The 26,631-nt window shown below is 39.3% G+C and overlaps 1 protein-coding gene across 6 annotated transcripts in view; it reads right to left on the bottom strand.

Moving 5' to 3' along the window:
- Positions 1–26,003, bottom strand: part of Diaph2 (diaphanous related formin 2) — a 722,722-nt gene extending 696,719 nt beyond the window's left edge. For 3 of the 6 annotated variants that reach the window (XM_013115224.3, XM_040744363.1, XM_040744364.1), the window contains exon 1: positions 25,517–26,003. In XM_013115224.3, the coding sequence (XP_012970678.1) occupies positions 25,517–25,654 (138 nt within the window). In that variant the 5' untranslated portion in view covers positions 25,655–26,003. The remainder of the gene's footprint in view (positions 1–25,516) is intronic. The other 3 variants (XM_013115227.3, XM_005072509.4, XM_021228656.2) reach the window with 2 other exon arrangements.
- Positions 26,004–26,631: the final 628 nt, after the last annotated feature.

Genomic DNA, 26,631 nt, shown 5'->3' with positions numbered 1-26,631 from the left:
CTTCAAAAGCAATCTAGAATTTAGACACCAGAGAAACTTAACACATAGAAGAATAAAGCAACAATCATAAGGAAAACACTGACACAGCTGATCCTTACATACCCGAATTCTAACCATTTGATCATACACTATCATTCAAAAGACATGAAGTAAGTTAAAAATAAACATGATTTCTGCACAGAATATGCATGGAGAATGTTGGCTACCACAGAACTAAAATCCAAGCACTCAAGAGGCTGAAGTAAGTAGGCAAACAGAGTTCCAGGACAACCTGAGCTACATAGTCAGAGGCTGCCTCCCTATTTTAAAAAAAGAAGACAGTTATGACACAGGAATAGTCCCAGAATGCCCCAGTAGACTTCACTTACAAATGTACTTAGTAATCTTCTGAACAAAAGGAGGATATCAAAGGACATACACAAAAACCTTGCCACTTACAAAGAGGAACCACAAATGTTCTATACAGAAGCCTTGGATAAGTACTTTTAAAATCTTTAATTAGAAGGAATTCACAATTATCTACTGAAATATCCCCTACTTTATTATTTCCTCAATTTAAATTTTTCATACTCAATAAATGTCCTCAACTAACATAGAAAGGATGATGTAATAAAGTAGCAACTTATGATTAGTAACTTATAAAAATTTTAATCTGCTTGACTACTATGGTCATTCAATACACTTTTAATCAAAGGTAGGTCAGTCCCTCATTATACCTAGAAATGACCATAAAAGGGGGTGCTCACTAAAATTTTATTTCTCAGAATGGAAAATGATGTTTCACTATAGACAGCATTATATAGACACAATAAGGTACCACAGGCTGTTAAGTTTTAAAAGGACGTTAACATGAAAAATTACTAAAAGTAAAAAACTATCTTCAACATTTTATAATTGACAACACTGAAACATACATTAATTTATCAATGTTTTAATGTAGAGCTAAGGCCTTTATAGACTCATCAGCTGAAGTTCAAAGCCACCTTCTTTCAAAAACCACATTCTACCATCTGCTATTTTTTGTTCTATATGAGAGAACCTACAGGCATCTGTAAAACCATATTGGGATTTTTTTCTAGACTTTTGCTTACTTCTTTCATGCTTATTTCAGTAGCAATCTTTGTAGCTGCCATATCAATTCATATGAAAGACTTCTGAATTTTAATAGATTTCTTCTCACAGGCACACCTCATCAATTTACATGTTTAATTAAGTCATGTAACTACAATAGCAATTACATGCACATATATATGGAAGCTAATGCAACTTGCAACCTACTCTTTGGAAAACATAAAACTCAACACACGGGAACAGAGAGTAATTTGTAAAGCATTATTAACCTGTGTTTTAAAGGATATTCATCATCTGCTTCAGTGACCACTGTCTAAGCTTATAGATTGCATGAAAATCTTGCATTTGTAGGATAAGAACTTTGAAACAACTTTTATTAACTGATGCTTGCATTCAAACCTTAGGGAATATTTATTTTACTCCAAAGTTCATACAGCTAGTACAAGACTTATAAAGTCCAATACATGTACTCCTTGCCATTTGGGTCCTCTCAACTCCTGAAGCTTTTTGTACTGCCTTGAAGAGAGCAGTCAGGAAAGCAGAGAAACGGTGAATGAGATGGGCTGACCTATGATCAAAGGCAAGAGTTGAAAAGTAGAAAGTAGGGCTGGGCATGCAGCTCAATGACAGAAGAACTGCTTAGCCCATGTGAGGTCAAGTTCAGCTCCCAGCTACCACAGAGGTTTAAAAAGAAATAAAGTGCCCTTGGGAGGCAGTCTAGTTCATAGGGTTCTCACCGAGCTTACTGATGCCCAAAGCTTGGTAAACAGCACCACATAAAACTGGGCACAGTGATGCACAGCTGTAAGTCCAGCCTTGGAGAGTAGAAACGAGGAGATCAGGAGCTCAGAGTGATTTCTATACACAGCTGCAAGGCCAGCCTGGGCTACTCGAGACCCTGTCTTGAAAGAAAGGAAGGGAAGGAGGGAAACAACAGATAGAAAGAAAAGGTAGAAAGGCAAGGCAGGAAAGGCAGGAAATATCCAGAGGATATCCTTAAATCAGATTAGTTCACAGGGCAAGGGTCACTACTTCCTCAAAACATTCTTTTTCACCCCCGGCCCTTATTTCCTTCTTTGTGCTGGTGCCTGTTTTCCCAAGCAGCCCATCTGCATCTGCAAAAATGATTCTTAAAAGAATCGAGTTCTTTCCTCATAAAGAGTTAGGTGGAACTCTTTATCTTTGTGTAGGCAGGTGACTGGGCACAGTGGGCAGGTAACTGGGGACAGTGAAGAAGTAGCAAGCTGTCGGGGTGGGAGTCACAGCAAGGGGCAGCCTCTGAACAGAGAGAGCACCATAATACGAAAGAAGAGTTAGAGAAGCACAAAGATAAACGGACTAATTTGAAAATATAGCTTAGGGTCAGTCCAGAACCTAGCAGAAAGGAAGGGACTTTCTTCTTTGTTCCTATACCATATGGCACATGTCTGCTCCCACAGCTCAGGCTGATACTATTAATAAAGCAGCTCATCTGCAATGTAGATTAAGTAGGATTCGAAAAGGGGGCACTACCCTGGGAAAGTAACCTCCATTCAGAATATGTTCCCAAAGAAACAATTTCTTGCAGATAAAAACAGAAACAAAAAGAAGTCTGGCAAATACTTCTTAGAATACAGCATGCTCCCAGAGCCCATAGATTAAAGAATACACACAGAGCAGAATTTGAAATGCAGAAAAGATAAATGGAGAAAGAAGATAAAGTTCAGATTTGCAAGAAAGAAGCTGCTGTTATTAAATCACTGTGTCATTATGATGGCCTACTGCAATGTGTCAATCTCTGCTAATCTGTAACCCCTTTGGAGGCAAATCTTATATCCTCTAGGGATTCGCAAACACCTCCACACAGGGACTCTGTATGCATCTCTGCCCCAGTTAGATTAAGGTGGAGGGCACACTGTTTTATGTCTATTCTTGCTAGCTACAATTGAGTAGATAATTTTTTTCTCCTGCTTGCATTAAGAAAGGACAGTAGAGGCTTTTGAGCACTTTTTTTTCAATTTATACATATCCTCAGGAGATTCTCATATACTCCATTCAGGAATCAACTTTTCCAACACAGGAGAGCATCTACCCTCCACAGCAAGCAAAAGCTCAGTACCTAGCAATGATGCTTCACAGCTACCTACTGTCCTGTGTCTTTCAGCAAGTTCACCTTCCTACATTCCACTGTGCCTGTTTGTAGGGAGCAGAAAAAGCCCTGCATGAGTGAAGTTCTGATGGCTGTGTGTTGCTGACATAGACATAGCCATGGGCCATGTCAAGGAACCCACAGCCTGAAACCCATGGGAATGACAAAGCCTCTCTTCCCACCCCTGGGGTGAGACCCAGAGGAATGGCAAAGCCTTCCCCTGTCCCATGCGTAGCAGAAAGTGTCCACCACAATTTTCTCCCCTCAGATATTTGTGGTCTGAAATCTGCTCCCCTACAGAGACTGAGATTAGGTAAACTTGTCATCCTTGATTTAGTTGTATGTCATAAACCCTGGCGCCTTGCTTAACTGTATGTAATAACTCCACCTCCTTGTTCAGCTGTGTGCAATAACCCCTCCTCTCTCTCATCAACTCCACGTAATAAATGCTCTGAGCTTCCATGATGCTGTGGCTACGCCATCAGAGAGCCCAAACCACCTACCCCAGCATTCCTGTGTGTCTGTGTATCTGTCTTCATTGGCTTGCAGCCTCAGTCAGATCTGCCCCTAGAGCTGTGCAGGACATTGCACTGTTGCTCGTCAGTCTCCCATCCAGTTCCCACCCAACTTAGTCGACCACTAAGACTCTTGATTCTCAAACCCTCCTCTTCCATTTCCCCCTCAAGAGGCTCAGTGCCCAGCATCTGAGGCTCATTTCTCTAGTACTCAAACTTGTCTTATATTTCCAACCACCTATCCCACCTCTTTCCAAACATATCTCCTCACTATTCGAAATACTTGGATCCTGAGGCTGAAGATTTGAATGCATAAAAATTCTGAGTATGTATGATGTGGGTCAGCTGTAGAGAAACTGACCTAAGCTGACATGCAAGGTGGGGGGGTGGAGAGTGTATTAAACCCTAGAGCCCATGGCCCCCTCACAGATTTCATTTGTATGGAGTGGATTACTGCAACCCATGAGGAAACATGGAGCCATTACTGTAAACATACTCTGATGACTCAAGAGAACCTAGAAATTTGGTTTGTATGTGAACTCCCAATTCTTAAGGGTTGCAAAACTTAAAAGTCAACATTGAAAGTCAAACAAAACAAATCTGTGAGCTAGAAATGATTTGCAGGACTGCCATTTTGCAAACTGTATATGACATTAGTGGATATCCCACTGTATAGTACAGAATCATCTTGGCAGATTATTAATGAAGATTCTTGGGAGACCACACTACTGAATTCTGGTTCATTACGTTCATGCTGCTCTAGAATCTATATTTTTAGCTAGCTTTCCTGATGACTTTGAAGTAAAATGGTTCAAATATGACTGTTAACAAATCTGTGTAAAGAGAAAATCTAGATTAAAAGGAATGAAGGCAGTAGAGGAAATGGAAAATATATTTCTAATGCCTTCAAAATCCTTTCATTGTTCTCACCCACTATGTGCCTAGAGAAGTTATTATTAAACTTGTTTCAACTCTAAACAACAGTACTCATTCATAAATACATCTTCAAGACATATGAACTCAATTGCGATTATTTAAAAATGGCTTTGTTCAATGTACTGAACATTAGAAAACAACAGTATAGTGATAATTATGATAATTAGCACTGAAATTTAAGATAGTGTTCTACAAATCGACTGTATTTTGTTTACTAATTTATTGTGCAATGGTAGGATATATTATCTTAAAATGAAACAGAACCTTGTCTTAAACTTTTATTTAAGCCGACATATGTGAAAGTTCTGAACCTGTACATAATAAAATCCATGATTTCCTGAAAGCTAAAGTGTTTTGTTTTAAATTCCAAATGAATATTTTCTCCTTGGCAAGTCTGAGTGTCTCTCTCTCTCTCTCTCTCTCTCTCTCTCTCTCTCTCTCTCTCTCTCACACACACACACACACACACACACACACAGGAAGATTTCTTAATGACTCAGTTCCTAGCCTATTTTGTTTCATATTATTAATCTTTCCTGTGTCTAAATCCCAGCCATTCATAAGCCACTTACCAAATGCTGACTCACACTCTTACTCTATGTATGCTAATGTCAATTTCTTCCTAACAAATACCCATATTTCATTCCTAACTTTAAAAGCTAAAGATAGCATTTGGAAACAGATAGATATTATATACTATAGTATATACTATAGTGCTATCTATGGGAAGAAGTGTCCTATTCTAGTAAGCAAAATAGGAGGAGAAGCAGTTAACACAGGAAAAGCTCCTGACTGTCAGTCATAACTCTGTGGTATGAAGTCATATGGTCCTGCCTGGCAGAGACATTCCTAAGAAGCATAGTATTCATGGCACCACATATGGGTGTCGCTGAGAAAGAAACAAAACAGAAACGACTCTGAGTCATGATTGGGCTTCCAATTCCCAAGGCAACATCAGGAAGAAGAGGGTGAAGAACAGGCCAGACAGTATTTTTGGCTCAACATACCAGGGGAGCCCCTCCACAAGGGCCTTTCATATGGCTATGTATTTTATGTATTTATAACTCAGGAAGTTCCTTTCCTCTTTGTTTATAATAATATGCTTTGTGCCTGGGAAGCTCAGAAGAGATTTAGTAAGAATCACAATTCTCACATGAGAAAGCTGTCAAGCACAAGATGAGTCCTGTATCAAGGACTGCAACACTGGCCTATACATCTTTGCTTTCAGCTAGACGGAAACACCAAACAACCATTCATCCCATTAAAAATAAAAATAAAAGAGTTTACCTTTAAGGAAACACCAGATAAACCCTAAAACCCTGCATTTACGCACATATAAATACACATACACACTTTAGTCTTATGTTCAAAACAACATAACCAATAGCCACCACAACTATAATATGACTCATGTTACAAGTAGGTTTGTATAAGAACTAGACATAAGAAACCCTGTCTCAAAAACAATAAAAATTAAAAAAAGAACTAGACATAAACACATATTTGCTTGATAACCCAGATATATACAATCCTGGACCAATTTTTATTAACCTGGTTCTTATTTCAAATTCATATGTGGATCGAATTGCTAATTATCTCACCATAAAAATTGTACTAATAAAACTGAGCCAACAATGTCTCTTAGTAAAAAAATTAACCTACTGAAGTAAACTACCTTAAATAGGGATTTACGACAGGGCAGTCTAAGCTTACTTTGCCAAAACTGTTTCTAATTTGGCTAATTTTGTGGTAGGTGGTCCACACGTGGCACTAGAGGTACTTTACTGAAGCTAGTTTACCCAGTTACATATGTCACAAATATTACGCTTCTCTTAGAATATTTCAAAGACAGGCTGTAATCCAGCCAAGACATAACATATTTGGTTTGACAGCACAAATCCTGTAATCTAAGTTACGTGACCTTTAAGCCAGTATCTGTTTGTAGGGGAGAAATAACAAGAGCTTGACTTAGAACAACGCAAACTTGAGAGGAAAAGATCTACAGAGGAGTGAGGTGGAAGAAAGGGCCAATTAAGCTGCTACAAAACAAAATCATCAAAGTGCATGCTATTTACAGTGTGTATTTAATTTCACAGGTTCAAATCTGTCAAATTAAACCATTCCAGTGGGTATCAAAATTAATGGATGCTCTATATTTACACTGCAAACAAGGCAATTACCACATAGTTTTAACAAGAGTTTAGACTTCATGATATTTCCAATTATCAAAACTCCAGAGTAAGCTCTGATTATAAGCTCCAATCAGCTCCAATCACATTCTAAGTTCTACTCCCCATTCTCATTTACTCACCCTACCCAGGTTACTGGAAGAAAGGGAAACTGTTTGAGTGAGCATCTGATGTTCACTGTGATTGAACCACAGTCTCCCCATCTTGGTAATCAGCTACTCTCATACACATATCCCAGCCTCCCTGAAATCCTGTGTGTTTCCTCAAGCATGTCCTCATTCTTAGTTCCCTTGTAATTTTGCCTTGTATGCTGAAAGTGTTTCCTGAAGATTCAGAATGAAATAATGTCCCCTCTGATGTAATGGTATTAGAAAGTATCTGGGGCCTTTGAATGATATTAAGGATTGGTCAAAAGATTACTGAGCTCGCAGTCCTGTTAGGATACCGAAAGTAACAGTGTGTAAGCCACAAGAGTACGCTCAACAGAACCTAGCCATGATGACATCCAGATCCTGGATTTCCAGCCTCCAGAGCTGTATAAGCTAAATTCTGTTGTGCATAAGTCATTCAGTCTACAATGCCTTTCTATATGTAAGCCAATCTGACCATGATACACATACTGTTCTCACTGAAGGAAATGCTTTTCCTCACTCTACTACTTGTTAAAAACAATCTCCATACATTTCAGGAAGCGTTTTGTCCATGTCTTCCCAGAAAGACCTCCCTACTATTCCATTTGAAGTGAAACTCATCTGTGTTCCCAAACACTTTACCCCTGCATCTGCACTTAACCACAATCTATCCTGTACCATATGTTTATAACATCATATTCTCCAGTGTACATAGCAGGCAGAAATTGCTTATCTTAGCCCTAATAATGCTTACTTATCTTAATGCTGAGGTGGGCTCCTATAAAACATTTATTACATTTGATTAATTATTGAACAAGAAGAATTTCAAAGGTAGAATTCTTCCAACTGAGCAGCTTGCCTTAGCAAGTTGTCAGTCGTAAAAGTCACCACGCATACCTACAAATTGAATGTTTACGGACAAGGCCCAGTAAATCTGACCACACTATTCTTCATGCTCCAGGACCCAGATGAAACATACCATCTGAAGAGGCTCTCCTGTGTCTATCGGACACAGTATGTGGCACTCCAAATAGCACACTACTCATACCTATTTATTATTGCAGTTATGACTTTACAGTAACCTCTTTTTTCAATAGGTCGCAAGATTCTCAAGAGTAAGACCTGTTTGTAAGTGTACTTAGGCCCTCAGCATGATGCCTCATACATAGCAAGGAGATGATGTCCCTGGAATGATTATGCATTGTAGCATGCATTTATAATGAGCACCATGGTTAGTACAATTGTGTGTGTGCTGCAAAATGATATTGTAGGTTGAAAGTAAAGAAATTGATCATGGCGTCTATAAGCAGGTAAAAACAGCTTAATGATTATATGAAGAACTGGATGGAAAATACTTAGAACTCACAAGAAAAGAATAAAAGTGTAAGAGGAGAGGTTATTTCAAATAGGTGAGATGATGCATTACATGGCTTAATTAAATGAAAGAAAAAAAGAAAAGGATGGTAATTAGAGTTAGGTGCTTAATATTATATCATCAAACACAAAATAGCTTCAGCTCTGGCGAGTTGAGCGCAAAGTAGCAAGCGACTTTCATTGGTCAAATAGGGAAGTTAACCTTGATTCAACTGGAACAGAATCATAAAGGTCAGTCGGTAACTACTAACAAAGAAATCCAGTCAGCTGATAAATGAGGCAAGGGTAAATCTCAACTTCAGAAGGTAAACTTGATAAGTACCATGTGAAGGGACAGTTGATTTTGATTTTTCTTGCAAAGAACAATATTAAAAAGAACACAGTCATAAAGTATTTTCCTTTTTAATCTGTGTGTAGTCAAACCATACCACAGCCCCTCGGTTTGCCTTGGGATAGTCTCCAACTGCGATATGGATGGCAGTAGAAGTTTGGTATTAGCTACATGCAGGTGGTATTTGGGGAGCATTATGTTAACTGAATTGGTGTGGAGAGGCGACCAACAGTGAGAAATCTGTGAGACTGGAGGAAGGACTAGAGCTTTGGAAGTTAACAAGTTGAGAAGCAAAAGATACCAGAGAAGGTCAATGTCACGAAGTATAAAATGCGCACAGGTCACCAGGTGTGGTCACACACACAAGTAATCCCAGCACTTGTGCTAGAGCAGGAAGATTGTGAGCTCAAGGGAAGCCTAAGAAACATGGCAAGATCGCATCTCAATTAAATAATTAAAAGTCATATAGATGAAACGTTAAATATGAGCAGCATCACGAGCTGGCAAGGGCTCAAGCAACAAGCAAAATGAAAATCACCTTTTAAACCCGGTAGGAAGAGAACACACATTTCCCTTAGTTGTCAGAAATGTGATAAGTGATAAGAAGTACAATTCATAACACAAAGCTGCTAACAGTCCAGTCCAGCAGGCTTGGATTAGCAGGAAGGAAGAAGATAAGAATACAAATTGTGAAGGCCAATGACATGACTGATACTTCCTTGAAAACATGGATGATCTGACCCTGTCTCAATACAGGGCAGAGGACAAATGGCAAAAGGAGACTATCTAGCTACCAACAGGAGTTTTTCCACACTAAATACAGGAAAAGTCAGAAGATCTAAAGCAAGGTCTTCCAGCCCTTCAATCTGTCTCAGCCTTGACATTTTGTGTTGAGTACCTCTTTGTGTAGGGCACATGTCCTATGCATTGTAGGATATAAAGCATCATCATGGCTGCTACACACTATATACTAGTAGCACTGTTTCCCAACTTTAAACTAAAAATGTCTCCAGAAATTATTAAATGTTTCCTGGGAATTAAAACTGTCACAGCTAGAGAACCACTGGTCTAAAGGTAGGAGTGTGTGTGTGTGTGTGTGTGTGTGTGTGTGTGTGTGTGTGTGTGTGTGTAAAACTTTTGGAGACAGAGGAGTCCTAATCCCTTTCTTATGTATTTGTCCTTAAAATAGGTTAAAACTTTGTGAATTTGAAGTCAAAAATAAAAGGAGAATATGAGCAACCAGGACTAACATGGTGAAGTGGTTTGAGTTGGATTCCATGCCCTACCCCTGCCCCATACCTAGTTTCCAGCATTTGAACACTTACTATTTATGGAAGTTTAAGCTGTATGGTGCTGTGGAATATTATTTTAATAAGAAGAAGATTGTTATATTTGTTTATGCTGCAGAATATTACTTTAACTGTGTAAAGGTATGTTACTTTTGTTCATGTTGCAGTTGTTCAATTGTGTAAAAATGTGTTCATTTGTTTTACCTTGCCCATTTAAATACCTGATTTGTCTAATAAAGAGCCGAATGGCCAATAACTAGGCAGAGAATTGCTATATAGGACTGTCAGGCAGACAGAATAAATACGGGAAGAAATGTAGGCTAAAAGTGAATACGAGAGGAGAGGAGAGAATAAGGGGAACACAACCTGGACAAGAAGCCAGGTAGCCACGAACCAGCCAGCCATAAGACAGCCATCAGACAGACAGACACAGGAAGTAGTAAAACTAAGATATGAAGAAAGAAAGTTAAAAGCCCGAAGGCAAAAGGTAGATGAAGAAAAACAGGTTACTTTAAGTTAAAAGAGCTAGCCAGAGTCTAAACTAGACCAATAATTCATAACTAATAAAAAGTCTCCATGTTGTGATTTGCAAGCTGGTTGGTGGCCCAAAAGAAAAAACTTGGCACAGTATGGCTTTGATGGGGCAAGTATGTCACTGGGGATGGTCTTAGAAAATTAAAACCTCATGCCTCTTCTAACTTGCTCTCTCTACTTCCTGCTTACAGTTGAAGATGTGAACCCTGAGCTTCCTGCTTCAGACAGACTACATGGTTGCTGCTTGCTGCCATGTCTAACTGCCATGACAGACTCTTGTCTTCCTAGGACCATAAGACCAAATAAACTCCGTATTCTATAGGTGCCTTGACCATGGTGTTTTATCACAGCAATAGAAAAGTAACTGAATACATGGATTTTTGAAGGATAGAAAAAAAATGAAAAATAGAAACAATAAAATTCTTCATCTGCTTAGTGGCTACTCCTCTCATCATATCTATCCTTCTCTCTCAAGTATAGTTAAAAAAAAGTTCAATGAAAAGAACCAACATAGAAATTTTAGCTCATTAACATTAGTAAGTATCAAATTACCATAGGGTATCCCATAAAAATGCATAAATATTATGTCTCATTAATTTTTAATAGTGATCATAAGTGTGAAATAGCTTGACTGCAGGCTCCAGGCATACAGTGAACTATTCGTGATATAATTTACCTATTATAGTTTTTTAAAATTAAGGGCACTCTTTTTCTTTTTGGAGGGATGATGCCTAAAGTTGAGAGAAATAGAACCCAAACTACATTAGGCATTCTCAATTATTTGGCTCTTAAGCCCACGACTAAGGCCTCTTACTAGGCACGCACCAATGCTAAAATAGTTTGTCACAACACTTTCTGCAGACTAATTAAAAAAAAAGATTGCACTTGGCTGACTGTGCCACACTTTTATAGCAGCCAATCTTTAGGCAAAGCAGACACAGGAAGCAGCAGGAGAAGGTAGGTGGTTCTTGGCACTTCCCTAATCAAGAAACAATGCATATCGTGTACTTGTGTAACAGGAGACAGCATTAGTTTTCCAAGGCAGTTTCGCCCCACACAAAAGTTCACAAACAAACAGAGAAGGGGGAGAGAAGGGGAGAGTGAAGAATGCAATCGGACTTGCCATGAATTCTGTTAGAAAACACTAACGTACAAATGGGGAGAAAGAAAGGGAATGTATCACCATCAATGGCAGTATAAAGCACAGCAAGCCTTGAGGTGACTCAGAAATTATGTAATAGAGGTCAAACTACCAAGACTGCTATTTTTAAGAACTGTGCTCATGTAGCCTTAAAATCCACAGTCATATCCCTTCTGTGCCCATGGCACTTTTGCAAATGGTCACATATCTTCCCCACTATTTCATGGCAGCAATTCTAAGAATTTTAACTTGGGATTTTCAGTAACATTGAAACAAATGCCTCCTGAACTCTGTCTTCTAAATTATACATAAGCATGGTACAAATGTAGGCCAGGTCCAAAACATCACCAGTCCACAGTACTACTAGGCCTTCTGGTTAATTTAGAGCAACCCCAAGGTTTAGGCTCTTTGGCAGTATAGAAAAATGATGGGTTAAAACATGGATTTTTATAATCACATTGGGCCTAAATGCCAAGTTCACTGTTGCAGAGTCTCAGGCTAGTTCCTGAGCTGCTCTGAGCCTTTCTTGTTCCCTACAAACTGATGTCTGTCAGGATGATATGTGTTAATATTCAGAGGGAGACAATCCGCCATCAATCCCAGAACATCTTGTACATCACTGCTCTGTATGTCAAGACTGAAAGGTGCTGCTGGGATTTTATACAGGCTATTTCCCAGGGCTTTGTTTGTATCAAGTGATTTTCAGAATGAGGTAACATCTCCCAATCCCAGCAAAGACCAGGCTGTGTGTTTGTCACTATTAAAGTGACAAATCCCTCAAGTGTTCCTCTGCTATAGTACAACTCACTTCCTGTACCCATCATCCAAGTCTAGCCTATGGGACTTAAGATTATGGTGAACCTGAGTGTTGTATTGACATGTTGCTATTACTTTTTCAGTGATAGTATTCTTTGTCTCTGACCTAGAAATCTTAGGTATTCTGCAATGATCTGTGAAATTGGGACACTGGGTACATAGTATAAAATCCCACACTTTGTATGATTCTTAACGATTTAATTTAACTATAATCAAGGGGATGGCAGTGCACATGAGTGCAAGTGCTCAAAGAGGCCCGGAGAGAGCACTGGATTTCTGGAGTTACAGGCAGTTGTAAGCCACCAGACATGGATGCTAGGCATGAAACATGGGTCCTCTGCCACCAGGCATGGATGCTAGGCATGAAACATGGGTCCTCTGCAAAGTCACTGCTCCGAACTAATGAATCATTTCCCGAGCTTCCTTTGTATGGCTCTTCAAAACTACATGCAACAAACCCAGAGAATTAACAAGAGGTATGATATTGACTATCACTGAATTATCTCTCGATAGTCTGAGTATTTATTTGGTTAATGAACCACAGAAATGTTTCAATACCTAGAATGACCTAGAAGTAAGCTAACACTCTCTAGAGGGAAATACCCTGATAAAAGAGTATTACTATAGCCTTCACTGACTGAATAACTAAGATTTTAGAAACAAAATAAAACTATAAAGATGAGACATTCAGTTTTTAATATTCAGCCTAGTGATCTTTCATATTTCCTACTTTTAATACAACTAAAATCTAGATGTAATGCATTTGTGTTAAGGTAGATCCATTACAGTACTTAGTATTCTTTGATCCTTGATATGTACAAGCTGAATGAAGCCCATGCTGATCATCTATTTCGACCCCTTTGTTGTACAGAAAAAAAAATGACAGCTAAAAAGATAGAAAAAAATGATGTGGCCATAAATACATTTTAAAGTTAGTTCATTTCTAAGAAATCTCCTCAAATAGCCAGAAACAAAGTCTTTGAAACAAAAAGATGACATACATATCCTACTTAACTCAGTTCAACTCTTACTAGCATAGGAAGTACTTTTAGATCCTATAAAATATAGTTTAAGGTCTTGAAAACTTGTATTGTGTGTTAAGACAAAAAGGGGAGTTTCCACTAGTTCATGGCAACATGGTTGATAATGGGAATGAATGGGAAATGCTGTTACAGAAATATCTGACACATTCAACAAGTGATTTAACATTTAATGACAATTCTTCTACATTGATAGTCTTCAAAACAAAGAACTAATAAGCATGACTAAGAATATGATCTTCGGTATTAGAAACATTCAAGTAATAATGTTATTTTAAGGGAAGGAGAGAGTTAAAAGCCAGTAATACAATAATATACCTCGTTCCATAATTAGTTATAGCAGAACTGGAAGGACAAGTGTGGAAAACTGGGCTTACAGCCCTGTACAATCCCTACTTTCAGTTACAACTAAAGCCTCGTTTCATTTGATATAGAGACACAACTACTTAAAATTTAGGAAGTAGTCTCAGGCCAACTCAGTTTATATAAAAATGAAGGGTTTGGATCTCACAAGAGCATCTGAAAACAGTTTTACAGAGCAACTATAGGCTGTAATCGGAAAGTATCACACTCTGTTTTAGTAAAAAAAATACACAAATAATCTGAGCTTCCCAACATGAATAAAATCCAGACCCTTTTTTTTCTTGGCCCAAGAAACTTATTCTTCTATTTAAAGACCATTAGATATTCAACCAAAGGTGGAGAAATGTAAGCTACCACAGTGTCAATGACAAACAATCTGTGAGGGAAACCTAAGAAAGGTTATTTTCACTCTCAAATGTTTTTTATACACACACGGACTCTTCTAGAAAACATTGATTTCATAATGAAATGTTCCAGACTGAAGAGCATATTATAAGAAGCTCTGTCTCTGCCAATCCCATCTTAACATTCTGTATGTTCTCGCCTTGTATCATGGGTTGAGTAAATGAAAATGCGTGCAAGTTACAGTACAAACTTCAAAAAGGTACAGCCTTTTCCATATGATCCGTGTCTAACTAAAGCTCTTTGAAAAAAAATAATGTCAAGAGAATCACTGTGAGGAGCAGAGCCTTTATTTGAACCCCAAGGACAGTCATATGTGAGGACTTCAGAATTCAAAAGCAAAAGCAGTCAGGTACAATATATTACATAAGTATACACATAATATTCTTATTAAAAATGAATGATAAATAAAATATACCTATTTGAGAAGACTAGAGAGGGAGGTCAGCTGTTAAGACAACTTACTAGTCTTCCAGAGGACCCAAGTTTGGCTCTTAGCACCACATCTGGAAGCTCACAAGTACCTGTAAGTCCATCTCTAGGGATCCACTACACTCATGTGCACGTACAAACATACACATATGCATAATTACATATAAAGAATAATTTCAAAGAAACACCTACTCTAAATGAGATATTCAACCATGCCCTGTGCTTGCTGAATTTCCTTCCAGGTATAAAATGAAATCCATGTGGTTTTAAATGTACCCAACCCACATTAGATGTTTGTATGAAGTAGAAAAATAATTCAGGAAGACATATCCTTGTGTCTGGCATATGTTGGCAAATAGTGTGATCTGCATGGTCTGATACCATTGTGTAGGGCCCAACCCTACATAATGATAGTGCTCTATTATGCCATACATGTTATTAAAGTCCAAGATATAAATGCACAATGCCTTGCTATCTGCATATAGAACCTTCCTAAATAGCTCAGGCCAGCTTAATATGCTATTAAACGTTTCAGATTTTACCAGTGATTAATTTCAAAGCACATAAAACAACACATCCATAACTCTCCTTCCCTTAAGCAAAACAAAAGGAGAAAATGCCAGTTATCTAAGGAGCCCCAACAATTATCACTCATTTACATGTTTAGAGGACAATCACCCACTTGACTGGGTCAGTAACTGTTCAGTCAAGAAGGAGACATAGATTACAGAATGAAGTTGTTTAAAAGTTCACAAAGTTAGAGATATTATACACCCATTGCCTTTCAGCACTGTAACAGCGCCAAACTGGTATCTACAATTTCTAAAAACAATCTGTGGAGAACCTATACCATTTGCCCAAATTGATCCATTCCACCCATCCACAATACCATCACCTCATTAATATAACCTGGTTTAAAAAATGATAATTCTGCGGCCGGGTGGTGGTGGCGCACACCTTTAATCCCAGCACTCTGGAGACAGAGGCAGGCGGATCTCTGTGAGTTCGAGGCCAGGCTGGACCGACATCCTCCAAAACAATACAGAGAAACCCTGTCTCGTAAAAACCAAAAAAAAAAAAAAAAAAAGATAATTCTGAGTTTCTGTCAAATGTTCACTGGCATGGTCAACTAGATACACACATAGAGTATATCAATGTGGCTAAATAACAACGAAAGCTATCTAAGGTGAAAATTAGTAATTATTTGGTAATAAAAATACATTTTGTAAACTGAGGGGTGTTGGTGTATGCCTTTAATCCCAGCATTTGGGAGGCAGAGGCAGGAATATCCCTGTGAGTTCAAGAGCAGCCTGGACTACAGAGTGAGTGCCAGGACAGCCAGAACCACACGGAGGAACCCTGTCTCAAAAAAACAAAAATAGAGGTAGTAATCTAAACATGTTATTGTGTGTGCGTGTGTCAAAGAATTTTATGCATTTTTATATGCATAGATTTCAAGAATATTTTCCCATTTACCCGGGAAATTTTCTATCTATAGAACTTTTGGCAGGAAAATTCTTACTCATAAACTCCACTTCACAATCACAGAATGAAGAAAGTGAAGTTAGTAGTCGAAATTTGATCTATTTTCTATGGTACAGAGTAGCTATTCCAGTCTATCCACACACTCGTAGAGATAACTCTCATAGATACTTTTACAGAATTACAGACAAATGTGAACCTACTTATGTAGAGCAACTTTGAAGAAGATTTTAACATTATTTAAAGCTATATTTATCTAAGGAGTTTGGTGCTGTACACATTAATTAAACATACATTGAATTAAAAATCTAATTAATTTTGGGGTAATTGAGGATACTTGATTATAGGTTGGACCCTGGATGATACCAAGGATGGTATTAATATTTTAAAGATGTGGCAGGGGTATAGTGATTATTCTTAAGGACTCAGTAATTTTTAGAGATGCACACTGAATTCTGTAGGAGTAAACTGAAATGATATCTGGAGTGTGAATTAAAATCCTCTAGCAAGGAAAACACAAATGACATATAAAATAAATTTCGAAATTTTAGAGAACCCACTAATCTGAGTAATAAATAAATGGTAGGTCACCCTCTTTTTAGTAGTTTTGCTATGCTTTAAAATATTTCAACTTAATTTTACTTTTCTCTTGAGACCAACAAATTAGGTATACAATTAAAATGCCTCAAAATGTTGAAAAGACATGTATCAAAACATGTGGCTTTCTATAAACAACTATCACAGCACAACAAACAGCTTTTAAAAAATGATTGTGGGCTAAGGCAGTATCTCAGGTGATAGAGCATTTGCCTCCCATTCATAAATTAAGTCATAGGTTTAATTCCTATTGTCTCATAAATTGACTATTATTGGCACATGTCAGTGGTTCTTACATTTAAGAGGCAGAGGCAGGAGGTTGAGAAGTCCCGAGTTACCCTCAACTACACAGAAAGTATGAGGCCAGTTTGAGCTATAAGTTATTCTGTCTCAAAAATAAAGGACTGAAATCAAATCCTCCCATCCCTTAGGCAAGCATCACAATTACTAGTGACTCAGTCAATGGTCATTTGTGAGTAATTTCTTCCTAATGCTGTGTTTGACTTGCACCTAGCTTGTATGAATCAATTAGAAGTTTCTCACGTATGAGAGGCGCCACTTTTTAGAGACTAAATGATAGAAATGGGAAGCCAATTTACTCATGGTTCCGGTAGCAATGGAGCAATTCAGTAAAAATCTTCACTAAATCAAAGACAGTGAAAATGGTAATGAGTTAAAAATCGTGTTTCCTGAATTATTTCCCAAAATGGCAGCAATATCTTCTTCCCTAGGCTACCCCTTTCAAAGCAAGTATTCAGATTCAGTTGAGGTTCTGTTTAAAACTATGGTCAAAGTACATCATTTGATAGTAAATCAGATTCAGCCTGATGGGGTATAAGATTTAACTTGGAGAGAATATATTTCTTCCTATTCCTGAGGTTCACAATAAACAACCATGTGAAAATATATATCAGCATTTACATGCACCAGTTATGAGCTGTCTTCCACAATGGGTATCGACCATATGAGGCCAAGTTTGGCTGAAAGATTACACCTATATTATTATGTCACTTCACCTTTTCTGTCTTCAGGAAAAAAAGATAACATGCTTCCCAAATCTGACAGAAGGAATGAGAGAAATCTGGATCTTCAATAATAGCCATTTCAGTGCCAAGGCTACCAGGTAATATATTAACCAGATGTGTTGATTCATATAGATTATCATATATTACTATATACTATTTTCAGAGCACGCTGGTATTTACAGTGTTTTGGAGATCCGGTTAGAAAAGAGTAAGATTTCACTTACATGACATGTTGCTACTGGCAAAGTTCTTAGTACTTACAGTGAAATCTAAGGAGGATTATAATTATAAATTGTTCAAAAAGGAACAAAAGAAGTGAGAGATTGAATAATTTTCTACTTTTAAGAGTTCCTGAAGCATAATGACTCAGTGCTATAGATAACTTCTACAATAGAGATGATAGCTTTTAAACTTATCTCTTAGTCAGTCCCCATAGCACCTGCATGACTCAGTTTTCCTTATTTGCACAAGATTAGTAAGCTCCCTGACAAGACAAAATGTCATACATTCCTACTGATTTTTTAAAAAATTTTAAATGCCTGAAATTGATCAGATTAAAGAAAACAGTAGATACGTTCTTTAAAAATTTAGAGTGTGGGATAGAGAGATCGCTCAGTAGTTGGAAGTACTTATTGCCCTTGCAAGGACCTCAGTTTGCGTCCCAGCATCCACATGGTGGTTTCAAAACCCTAAGAAACTCCAGTTCCAAGGGACTTGATACCCTCTTCTGACCCATACCCACATTAGTCACATATGTGGTGCACATACATACATGCAAGCAAAAACACTCATACACATAATATAAAATAAATAAATCTAAAATTTAAAAATGAGTGAACAAAAGTTCCAGTCACATCTACAATCACTCAGAAGAAAGAATAATTAGTAAAATGATGGAAATATAATGCCGCAAAAACAAAGGGAACTGGAGAGGGGAGCAAGGATTGGGCCCAGGTCCTCGTGAAAGCTATGTCCCAGTTGCAAAACTATATTTGATTCAGATGATATAAGGGGATAACAGTAATATATATTGCTATAACATTATAGAATTTCCTAAACGTGTTCTTGATGTTCATTGTATTTTGTCTATGCCACGTAGTCTGGCAAATCAGACACACAAGGTGGCATGCTTTTGTAGTTCCAGCTACTTAAGGGGGGTGTGACAAGAGGATCACCTGAGGTCAGGAGTTAAAAGACAGCCCGGGAAACAGAATTGCAAGGCCCTGTCTCGAAAATCAAATAAGCATTTGGGGCAAGAAACCATATTAATCAAAGAGCTGAAATTTCTGGTATTAATGTTCACCAGAGAACACAAGCAAATAAAAGACAGAAAGGACACTGGAAAACAGAATTTTTAACTCTACAGTTCATATAATTTTTAGATTGATGTGAAGCCTCCTAGTAATAACAGCATACTGATACTTGGTATTTTGTAATGTCAGTACCATCTCTCTGCATGCGAGTTCTGGCTCTGACATCAGAAGAATCTAAACAAACGAGGGGAGGAGGGAGTTTCTCATGACCCTTAAGAAGTTGTTTGAACTTCTAACTCAGAGAAAAGACAGAGGAACCAAGCATGTAGACTCGGAGCATAATCCATGCATTTGGCATATGGAGGGAGACAGGATTCAATGTTGTCCAGCCTCAGAAGTTACATAGTGAATTCAAGATCAGAAGATCAGATAAGGCTATAAAAAAATTAAAAAGAAACAGAAGAATGTACAGGAAAGTTCATTTGATTATATGCACATGTACATACTAACAAAAAATATAGGGCATATAAGATAACAATTTGGGGCTTGGGATATTGCTCAGTTTATAGAGTGCCTGCCTAGCACATAGGAACCCCTGGGTTGAGTCCTCAGTCTCAGCACCACATAAACCAGATAGACCATGCAAGCATGTAATCTCAGCAGTTGAAGTAGAGGCAGAAGGATAAGAAGTGCACGATCATCCTAAACTATATAGGGGGTTCAAGTTCAGCCTGGAATAATTGAAACCTCATCTCAAAAAAAAGGACTACCACTTTTATTTTTGTTTTTGTTTGGTTTGTTTTTATTAAGTCTGTTTTCAACAATGTAACTCCCAATATATCTGACCTATAGAGACAAAAATTTCCAGCTAATAATTATTGGCTGATTTACAAGAATAAACAAAAAAGAGGAGCCATGTCGAGAAGCACTGGAAAATCTCTGTAAAGTGAGACCAGTACATAACACTGAAACTCACAGTAGCCAAATGTTCAGAAGAAGAAAGAGCTCCTTCCTCAGTAAGATGAAATAACCAGTGAAGGCGTAAAGGAAGAGAGAGAGCACCGAGGTAGTGGCTGGGCTATGAAAGCACTGCAGTTCATTACAGGCAAACGAGAAAGATCCTTCCAATGTGGCGAGACTATCCAGGATGGTGACGGGAGCGAGAGGAAATGGCAATTACAGGAATAAGGAGATTCAGATGCAGGGCATACATGAGCAGCAACTGGAATCCAGGACTCAAAATGGCAAACTCCACCATACCACTCTACTTCTCCTCACAGGCCTTTGGCCTCCATGCCAGCATTCCTTTCCAGGAAATTCTCTACAGGTCTAAATTTCCTTCTGAAAGACATACCTAACTGGGGAACCCACTCGTTTCAATCTCCCCAACAACTTACTCTGACCTTCAGAAAAAGAGTTAAAACTCCAACATGAGACATAAACATCTACTGTGACCTAGAGCCCATCCCTTTATGGTCAGACCCACTAATATAACTTCTTTTTGTTTCTGTTGGGTTTTATTGGGAGTCTCAGCCGCTCATATCTAGTTGAACATTCTTTATTAACATATTTCTACATCTATTTACCTTTGTATATGCTGCCATTTTTATCTAGAATGTCTTTATCCCCTTCTTAAATCAAAGCCCTGTTCAAGCCTTGGTGCACAATTCTACTACTATAAGCTTTTCTCTTTTTTAACTTTTTAGTTATTCTCTGTCACTTTCACATCGTGCATCTTGATCACATTCATCTCCCTTCATATCTGCCCTCTGTCCTTGCAAGCTCCACCCCAAAAATAAAACAAAATTTAAGAGAGAAAAAAAAGAAAACTCTCATTGTGGAAGCTGCAGTGTGACCCAGTGAGTCACTCAGTAAACCCTTTAGTCCATCTATCTTTACTTGCAAGTGTTCATTGCAATGAGTCACTGGTCTGGTTCCAGGCCTCTGGCTTCTGCTGCACTCTTTATACTGGGCCCTGACTGAGACTCCTCTTGGATAGTTGTCCTGTGTCATGGACATCTTAGATCCTGATGGTTTGGATCTGTCGGTCCATCCCCGTCACATCCTCCAGCAGATCATAGATGGGATAGATGTTGGGGTATGCCAACTAATAGCCCTGGTTCTGGGCCTGGGTAGTTGCAGGGTTGGTCAGTCTGACACCTCCTCCCTATCCTCACCATAAGGTGATCTCTGCAGCAATGGCCCAGATGCAGCACTCAGGAAAGCAGGTCCTCCAAATAAATACATAACCACATAAAGAGACAGTTGTAAAAATCCAATTTGATTGGGCAATTGTGCCACACCCCTTTAATTCTAGTAGTTGGGAGACAGAGACAGGCAAATCTCTGAGTTATAGACCAACCTGGTCTACATGGCAAATTCCAGGACAGGCAGGAATACACACAGAGAAACCCTGTCTAGAAAAACCTTAAAAAAAAAACAAAATCCAATTTGACTGAAATGCCCCTCTGTGACACTTTTATAGCACTCCCATACAATTAACTCGCTTCTCTGCTTCACTGGACTAGGAGTATTATTTTAAGACAAGGTCTAGCTCTGTAGCACAGGCTGGCCTCAAGTGTAAGATGTTCCTACTTCAAGAATGCTGGAAATACATGTATACACCATTATCCTTGGCCTAACTGTGAGCACTTCTTTTCACCAAATGTGGAGGTTATGGTGAGTACTTGGTAATCAAATTCTATAATGAACTTTTAGTTAACAGTTAAACACTCTACTTCTGGCTTCATTCTACCTCTCACATCTATCAGCAAAAATTATTAACTTAATTTCACTGTCCAAAAACAGCCACAACTTCAGAAATTATACAAGCAGAAAATCAAAATATAAAAGTTTCAACTAGTGTCAGTCAGGCTACTCTATATCCACCATCTTGTGATGGAAGATGGAGGTATTAGATACACTTTAAAATGTCCTCCTCATTCTTGCTCCCTTGTCCTGTGAGTATGTGTTTACCTGTGTTTGCTTGTGTTTGCCAGTACAGGAATATATTTGTAGAATCGTGGGACCATTCATCAGAAGGTACTTCCTTTTTTTGAGAGTCTCTTTTAAAGGAATATGGGACCCCTTTGGTTAGGGTAAGCTGGCTGGCCTGGGAGCCCCGAGCATCAGCCTATCATCTCCTAACCCCCAGCACTGGGATAACTAATCCGTGCCACCAGACAAGAGGCTTTATACTATATTACTGGGGCATCAAACTCAGCTCCTCATGTTTGCATGCAAGTACTTTACCGACTGAACTGTCTAAACCCAACATTGCATTCTTTGAATGGTTAAATCATTCTTTTAAATATGAGATACAAGATAGAGCTTCTCCCTTACACTTCTCTAGGACACTTTCTCTCCTATTCAGTTTTACAAAGTACAAGCCACAGCTGACATCAAATTACTAACCAAACTATCATGCTGGTTAATAGTATGTTACAATCTGGGCCTAACCAGAAAGTTTATATAAAATCCAAAACTCCAATACCAATATATTATTTTAAATGTCTTGTGTTACTGAAAGAATTAACTTTCCTAATAAATAGATGTCTGTATGGATGTATGGATAGAGAGGGGGACTCATTATGAAGATACATATCTGAAAAAAACTGAAGTGAATTCTGTTAAAATTTGACTCACACAACCTTAAACAGAAGTCATTACAGTTCTGAATGGCCAATGTGAAAAAGTTCTCACTGACAGACATCAATAAGCTGAGGATATAAATGTCACTTTGCCTGAAAAAAATACACCCTATATTCTCATTTTTCCAAATCCATGAACAACTAAATGAGATACAATCGTATCACAAGGCATATAGTTTGAAAAAACATTAGACTACAGTGATCCAGTAAATTTTGTAATGTGGCAGAAACTTCTACCATGGCTGAACAATATATAGATATTGTGATCTAAACTTTTTATTGCATCATGGTTTTCTTGTATGGCTCTTCCTTGTCCCCAGTGCTTTCAAAATCTTCTCTCTTCATCAGAGTCCTCCATTCCCCCCCACACACACACACTGTTACCTGTTTTGCTGCCTTTTGAACTGAAACAGTTATTTTTGTTCTACAAGTAATGAATGCCTGAAAAAAAACTTAACAAAAGCATGAAACCAAAAAAAAATGAACACTCAAATTTTTCATATACTTTGAAGAGTATTGAACCCTTAACAACACAATAACCCAGACAAATAATTTCTATTGCCATACAGCGGTTTTGTTATCATACAGGACTCCTTTACACAGATTCATAATTGGGAATTATTATAGCAATACATAATATATAGCATTGATGCTTTAAAATCTAAAGTCTTATTCTTGTAAAACTTTAAATTAAAAATCTCAGGTGAACTCATTTGTAAAAGTCTACCAAATCATTTTGGTTGGTCAAACTGTTTGTCTTAAAATGTGCCATATTGCATTCCTGCTTTATTCGTGTGACATGTTGGCTTGTAGAAATCATGCAAAGCTCAAAAATATACTTGAGGGGAAAAAAAGAAAATTCATGCCAGTATGTGCTCAGGATTCCAATACTTGATCTACTGCATCAAGCTATGTTTACTATGGAACAGTGAAGCTAGTTAGGAACTGAAAGTGATGCTATCTCATAGCCATCTAGTTACCTTGTCAAATCAAGTAAAACATAAAAGATGAAATAGGACAAACAGCCAACGAGTAGGAAGAATATATTACCACGGTGTTCTTATTAATAGAGATAAATGTTTTTCCTTTAGTATCCTCAAGAATGGAATATTCTTACTAGATATATAAAACTACTATGGAAACTATTCCTTAACTTTTGTTTTCAATTAAACTTTTTACTACTGATCAGAGCAGTCTAGGCCGGGGCAGGTGGAGGGGGAGAGAAGTAAGATCACTATTTTACCCTAAACTGGATAATTTCAAAGTCAGTTCATTAAAATTCCTACTACTTGGTTGGGCATGGTGGCTCACATACTCAGGAGGCCTAAGTAGGATGATTTCTGTGAGTTCAAGGTCAGCCTAGTCTACATAGCAAGTTCCACAACAGCCAAGACTATATAGAAAGAACCTAAAAAAAAAGAAAAGAAATACATTCAACTCTAGCAACACACTCAGAACTGTTTTCTCAAATTCATTATGGTGCAGGCACTCATTAAAACCATAATAGATAGTACAGACAAGTCAAAAATAAGCTGTGACTCAGTTTCTTTATTTGTAAAGAAAATGGGGTAACAAGACACATTAAGCAAGTAATTTCTAGGACTTCTTCGGGTTTGTATGGAATTGATGAGATTTTAAATTTGTCATATTAACCTAGCCCAAGCCCTTTCCCACATAATGGAAGCCTTCGTACGTCCTGATGTTTGACCCGTTTCCCGTATGGACAGTCTGTAATAGGAAAGCAAATAGAAGCCAAAAGAGAAGTGCAAGTCCAGACCAAATGGCCAGATGCCACAGGAAATGGTTTGAGTTGCATGTCACAGTCTCACCCTCTCTTCTATTATAATCAAATGTTGCTTACAGCTGAAATATAGACAGACATGCAACATGTTGATTGTGCTTGGGAGGTGAACTAGGAATCTTCTGCTCAAAGGGCTCATGGGAGGCTGCAAAGTTTATTTGCTGAATCTGTGCTGGTAACCCCTTTCTCCACATTCCACTGAAATTAGAAAGTTTACAAAAAGAGGAACCCTTTTAACTGATGAGCTGAAGAAACCCCAGAATTTCCCAACCTAACACCAGGCCCCATAAATGTCTTGCCTTTCAGCAGGAAATGAATTACTACTACTGGTCCACACTGTCAGGGCTGTCAGACACATAAAGGGTACATGGCTGCTTTTGAGCATTTCTCAAACAAGTGGAAACACTGTAGCGGGATATCGGGGGTGGAGGGCCTCCCCTAGCCTCCAACTCCCACGCTCTCCTCGAGCCACATGCTTCCAAAGAAATGTTTGTTGAGCGAGCACATGGTGGGGGGAACGCACGCAGGCTCCTCTTCCTTGGATTTCTGACAAAGTAGAAAGACAGGGAACCTATGTTGTGCTTGTCTTGATTTACGTAGCTGCAAGTGGGCTCCAATGTGTTTGAAACGGAGCGGAGGGAGGTTCCCCTGCCCCGGACCCCAAGCGTTAAGAGGCCAAACAGTAACTGACAAGAGGTGGGAGGGAAATGGAATCCCGAAAAGAAGGTTCGCGCCCACAAGTTAGGCAAACAGCCCTACCCAGTACTCTAGGACACTACGCGGGGTGTCCCCAAGTCGGGGTGGGGCCTTTCTCCTCCGCCAGATGACACGAGACAGGGCCGGGTTAAGTGGAGAAGGGGTGCTCTTCCGCCCCCACGCAGTCCGGGTTCCCCGAGTTGCGCGGCTAGAGCGCGGTTGCAGCTGGGAGGGGGGCCCGGGTCCCCTGCCTGTTCCACGGTAGGACGATCCGGGGCTCTCGGGTCCCCGAGGCTGGCTGGGTTTGCGGCAGCACTTACCAATTTGGGTTTGTTTTTCGTTTCCTCTTCGTTGGCTGCCCGGTTCCCCGAGCTCCGCTTGTTGCTCCGGCCCACGCCGGGTTCCTCGCCGCCTCCTCCAGCTCCCGACGCTGCCGCCGCCGCCCCGAGCTGCTCCATCTTTCTCTGGCCCTGTCACCTGCTGCCCTGGAACCCCACGTCTCCTCAAGGGCAAAAGCCCCTCGGAGCGCTCCGGATGTCCCGCGTCCACGGACAGAGAGGGTTACCCGCCAAGCGCTGCTCCCAGGCCCCTGGGGCTCCCCAATCCCAGGCAACCCCGACGCAACCACGCCGGTGCCACCACTCAGCGCTGGGGCAAGCCCTGCCCCTAAGCAGCTGCAATCACCACGGCCGCCTCCGCCCTCAGGGCGGTGTTTAGGGTGGAGGAAAAGTAGGTGCCTATCTCTTTAAGACAGCCTCAACACACGTGATTCATCAAAGAGCCCGCTGTCGCTCGCCCGGGCGGGCAAAAGCCTCTTCCTACTCGTGGTGCTGAGCCGGCCGGGCTACTGAGCATGCCCTGAGCGGCGACTGGAGCCTCACAGAGGACATTCTGCTGTGGTTAAGCGCTGATTTCACTTCCTGATAGCCTAGCACCCAAAGGAAGGGAACTAGTCTAGACGGATAAAGGAGAGCCCATTTTAGAGACAGGGAAACTGAGTGAGGACAATTCTCGTGTGCATTTTCCTGATGAGGCCAACTGACTCTCAGCTCTCTCTGGTGTTGGTCAATATGCCTTCCTTAGTCAGAGGGCCCTCAGGGGGTGTGCTCTTGCTACACTCCGTGGGAAGGTTTAATTAGCAAGGCAACTGGCAATGTGTAGGAAAACCACTGGGAGTTCTGATTAATTGCCTTAGACAGATTGTATGGGTCAAAGTGGAAAGAGTGGGTGCTTCTGTTGCCACGATTGCATTGTGGCCAAAGAAATACAGTCATTGCTTTCTTCCCAGGCTGTTAGTGGTTAAAGCCACTAGTGCCTCACCAAGTAATCCTTAGGGTGATATTGGGCTCTTTAACCAAAGCACCTCTTTATAGTTTACTATTGAGCTGAGTCCTATCTTTGATTTCCCAAGCTAGTTTAGGTTTAGGGTTATTGT

The sequence above is a fragment of the Mesocricetus auratus genome, unplaced genomic scaffold (assembly GCF_017639785.1).
Source record: "Mesocricetus auratus isolate SY011 unplaced genomic scaffold, BCM_Maur_2.0 Super-Scaffold_100003, whole genome shotgun sequence".
Taxonomy (NCBI): domain Eukaryota; kingdom Metazoa; phylum Chordata; class Mammalia; order Rodentia; family Cricetidae; genus Mesocricetus; species Mesocricetus auratus.
This window is presented reverse-complemented; position numbering and strand designations above follow the sequence as displayed.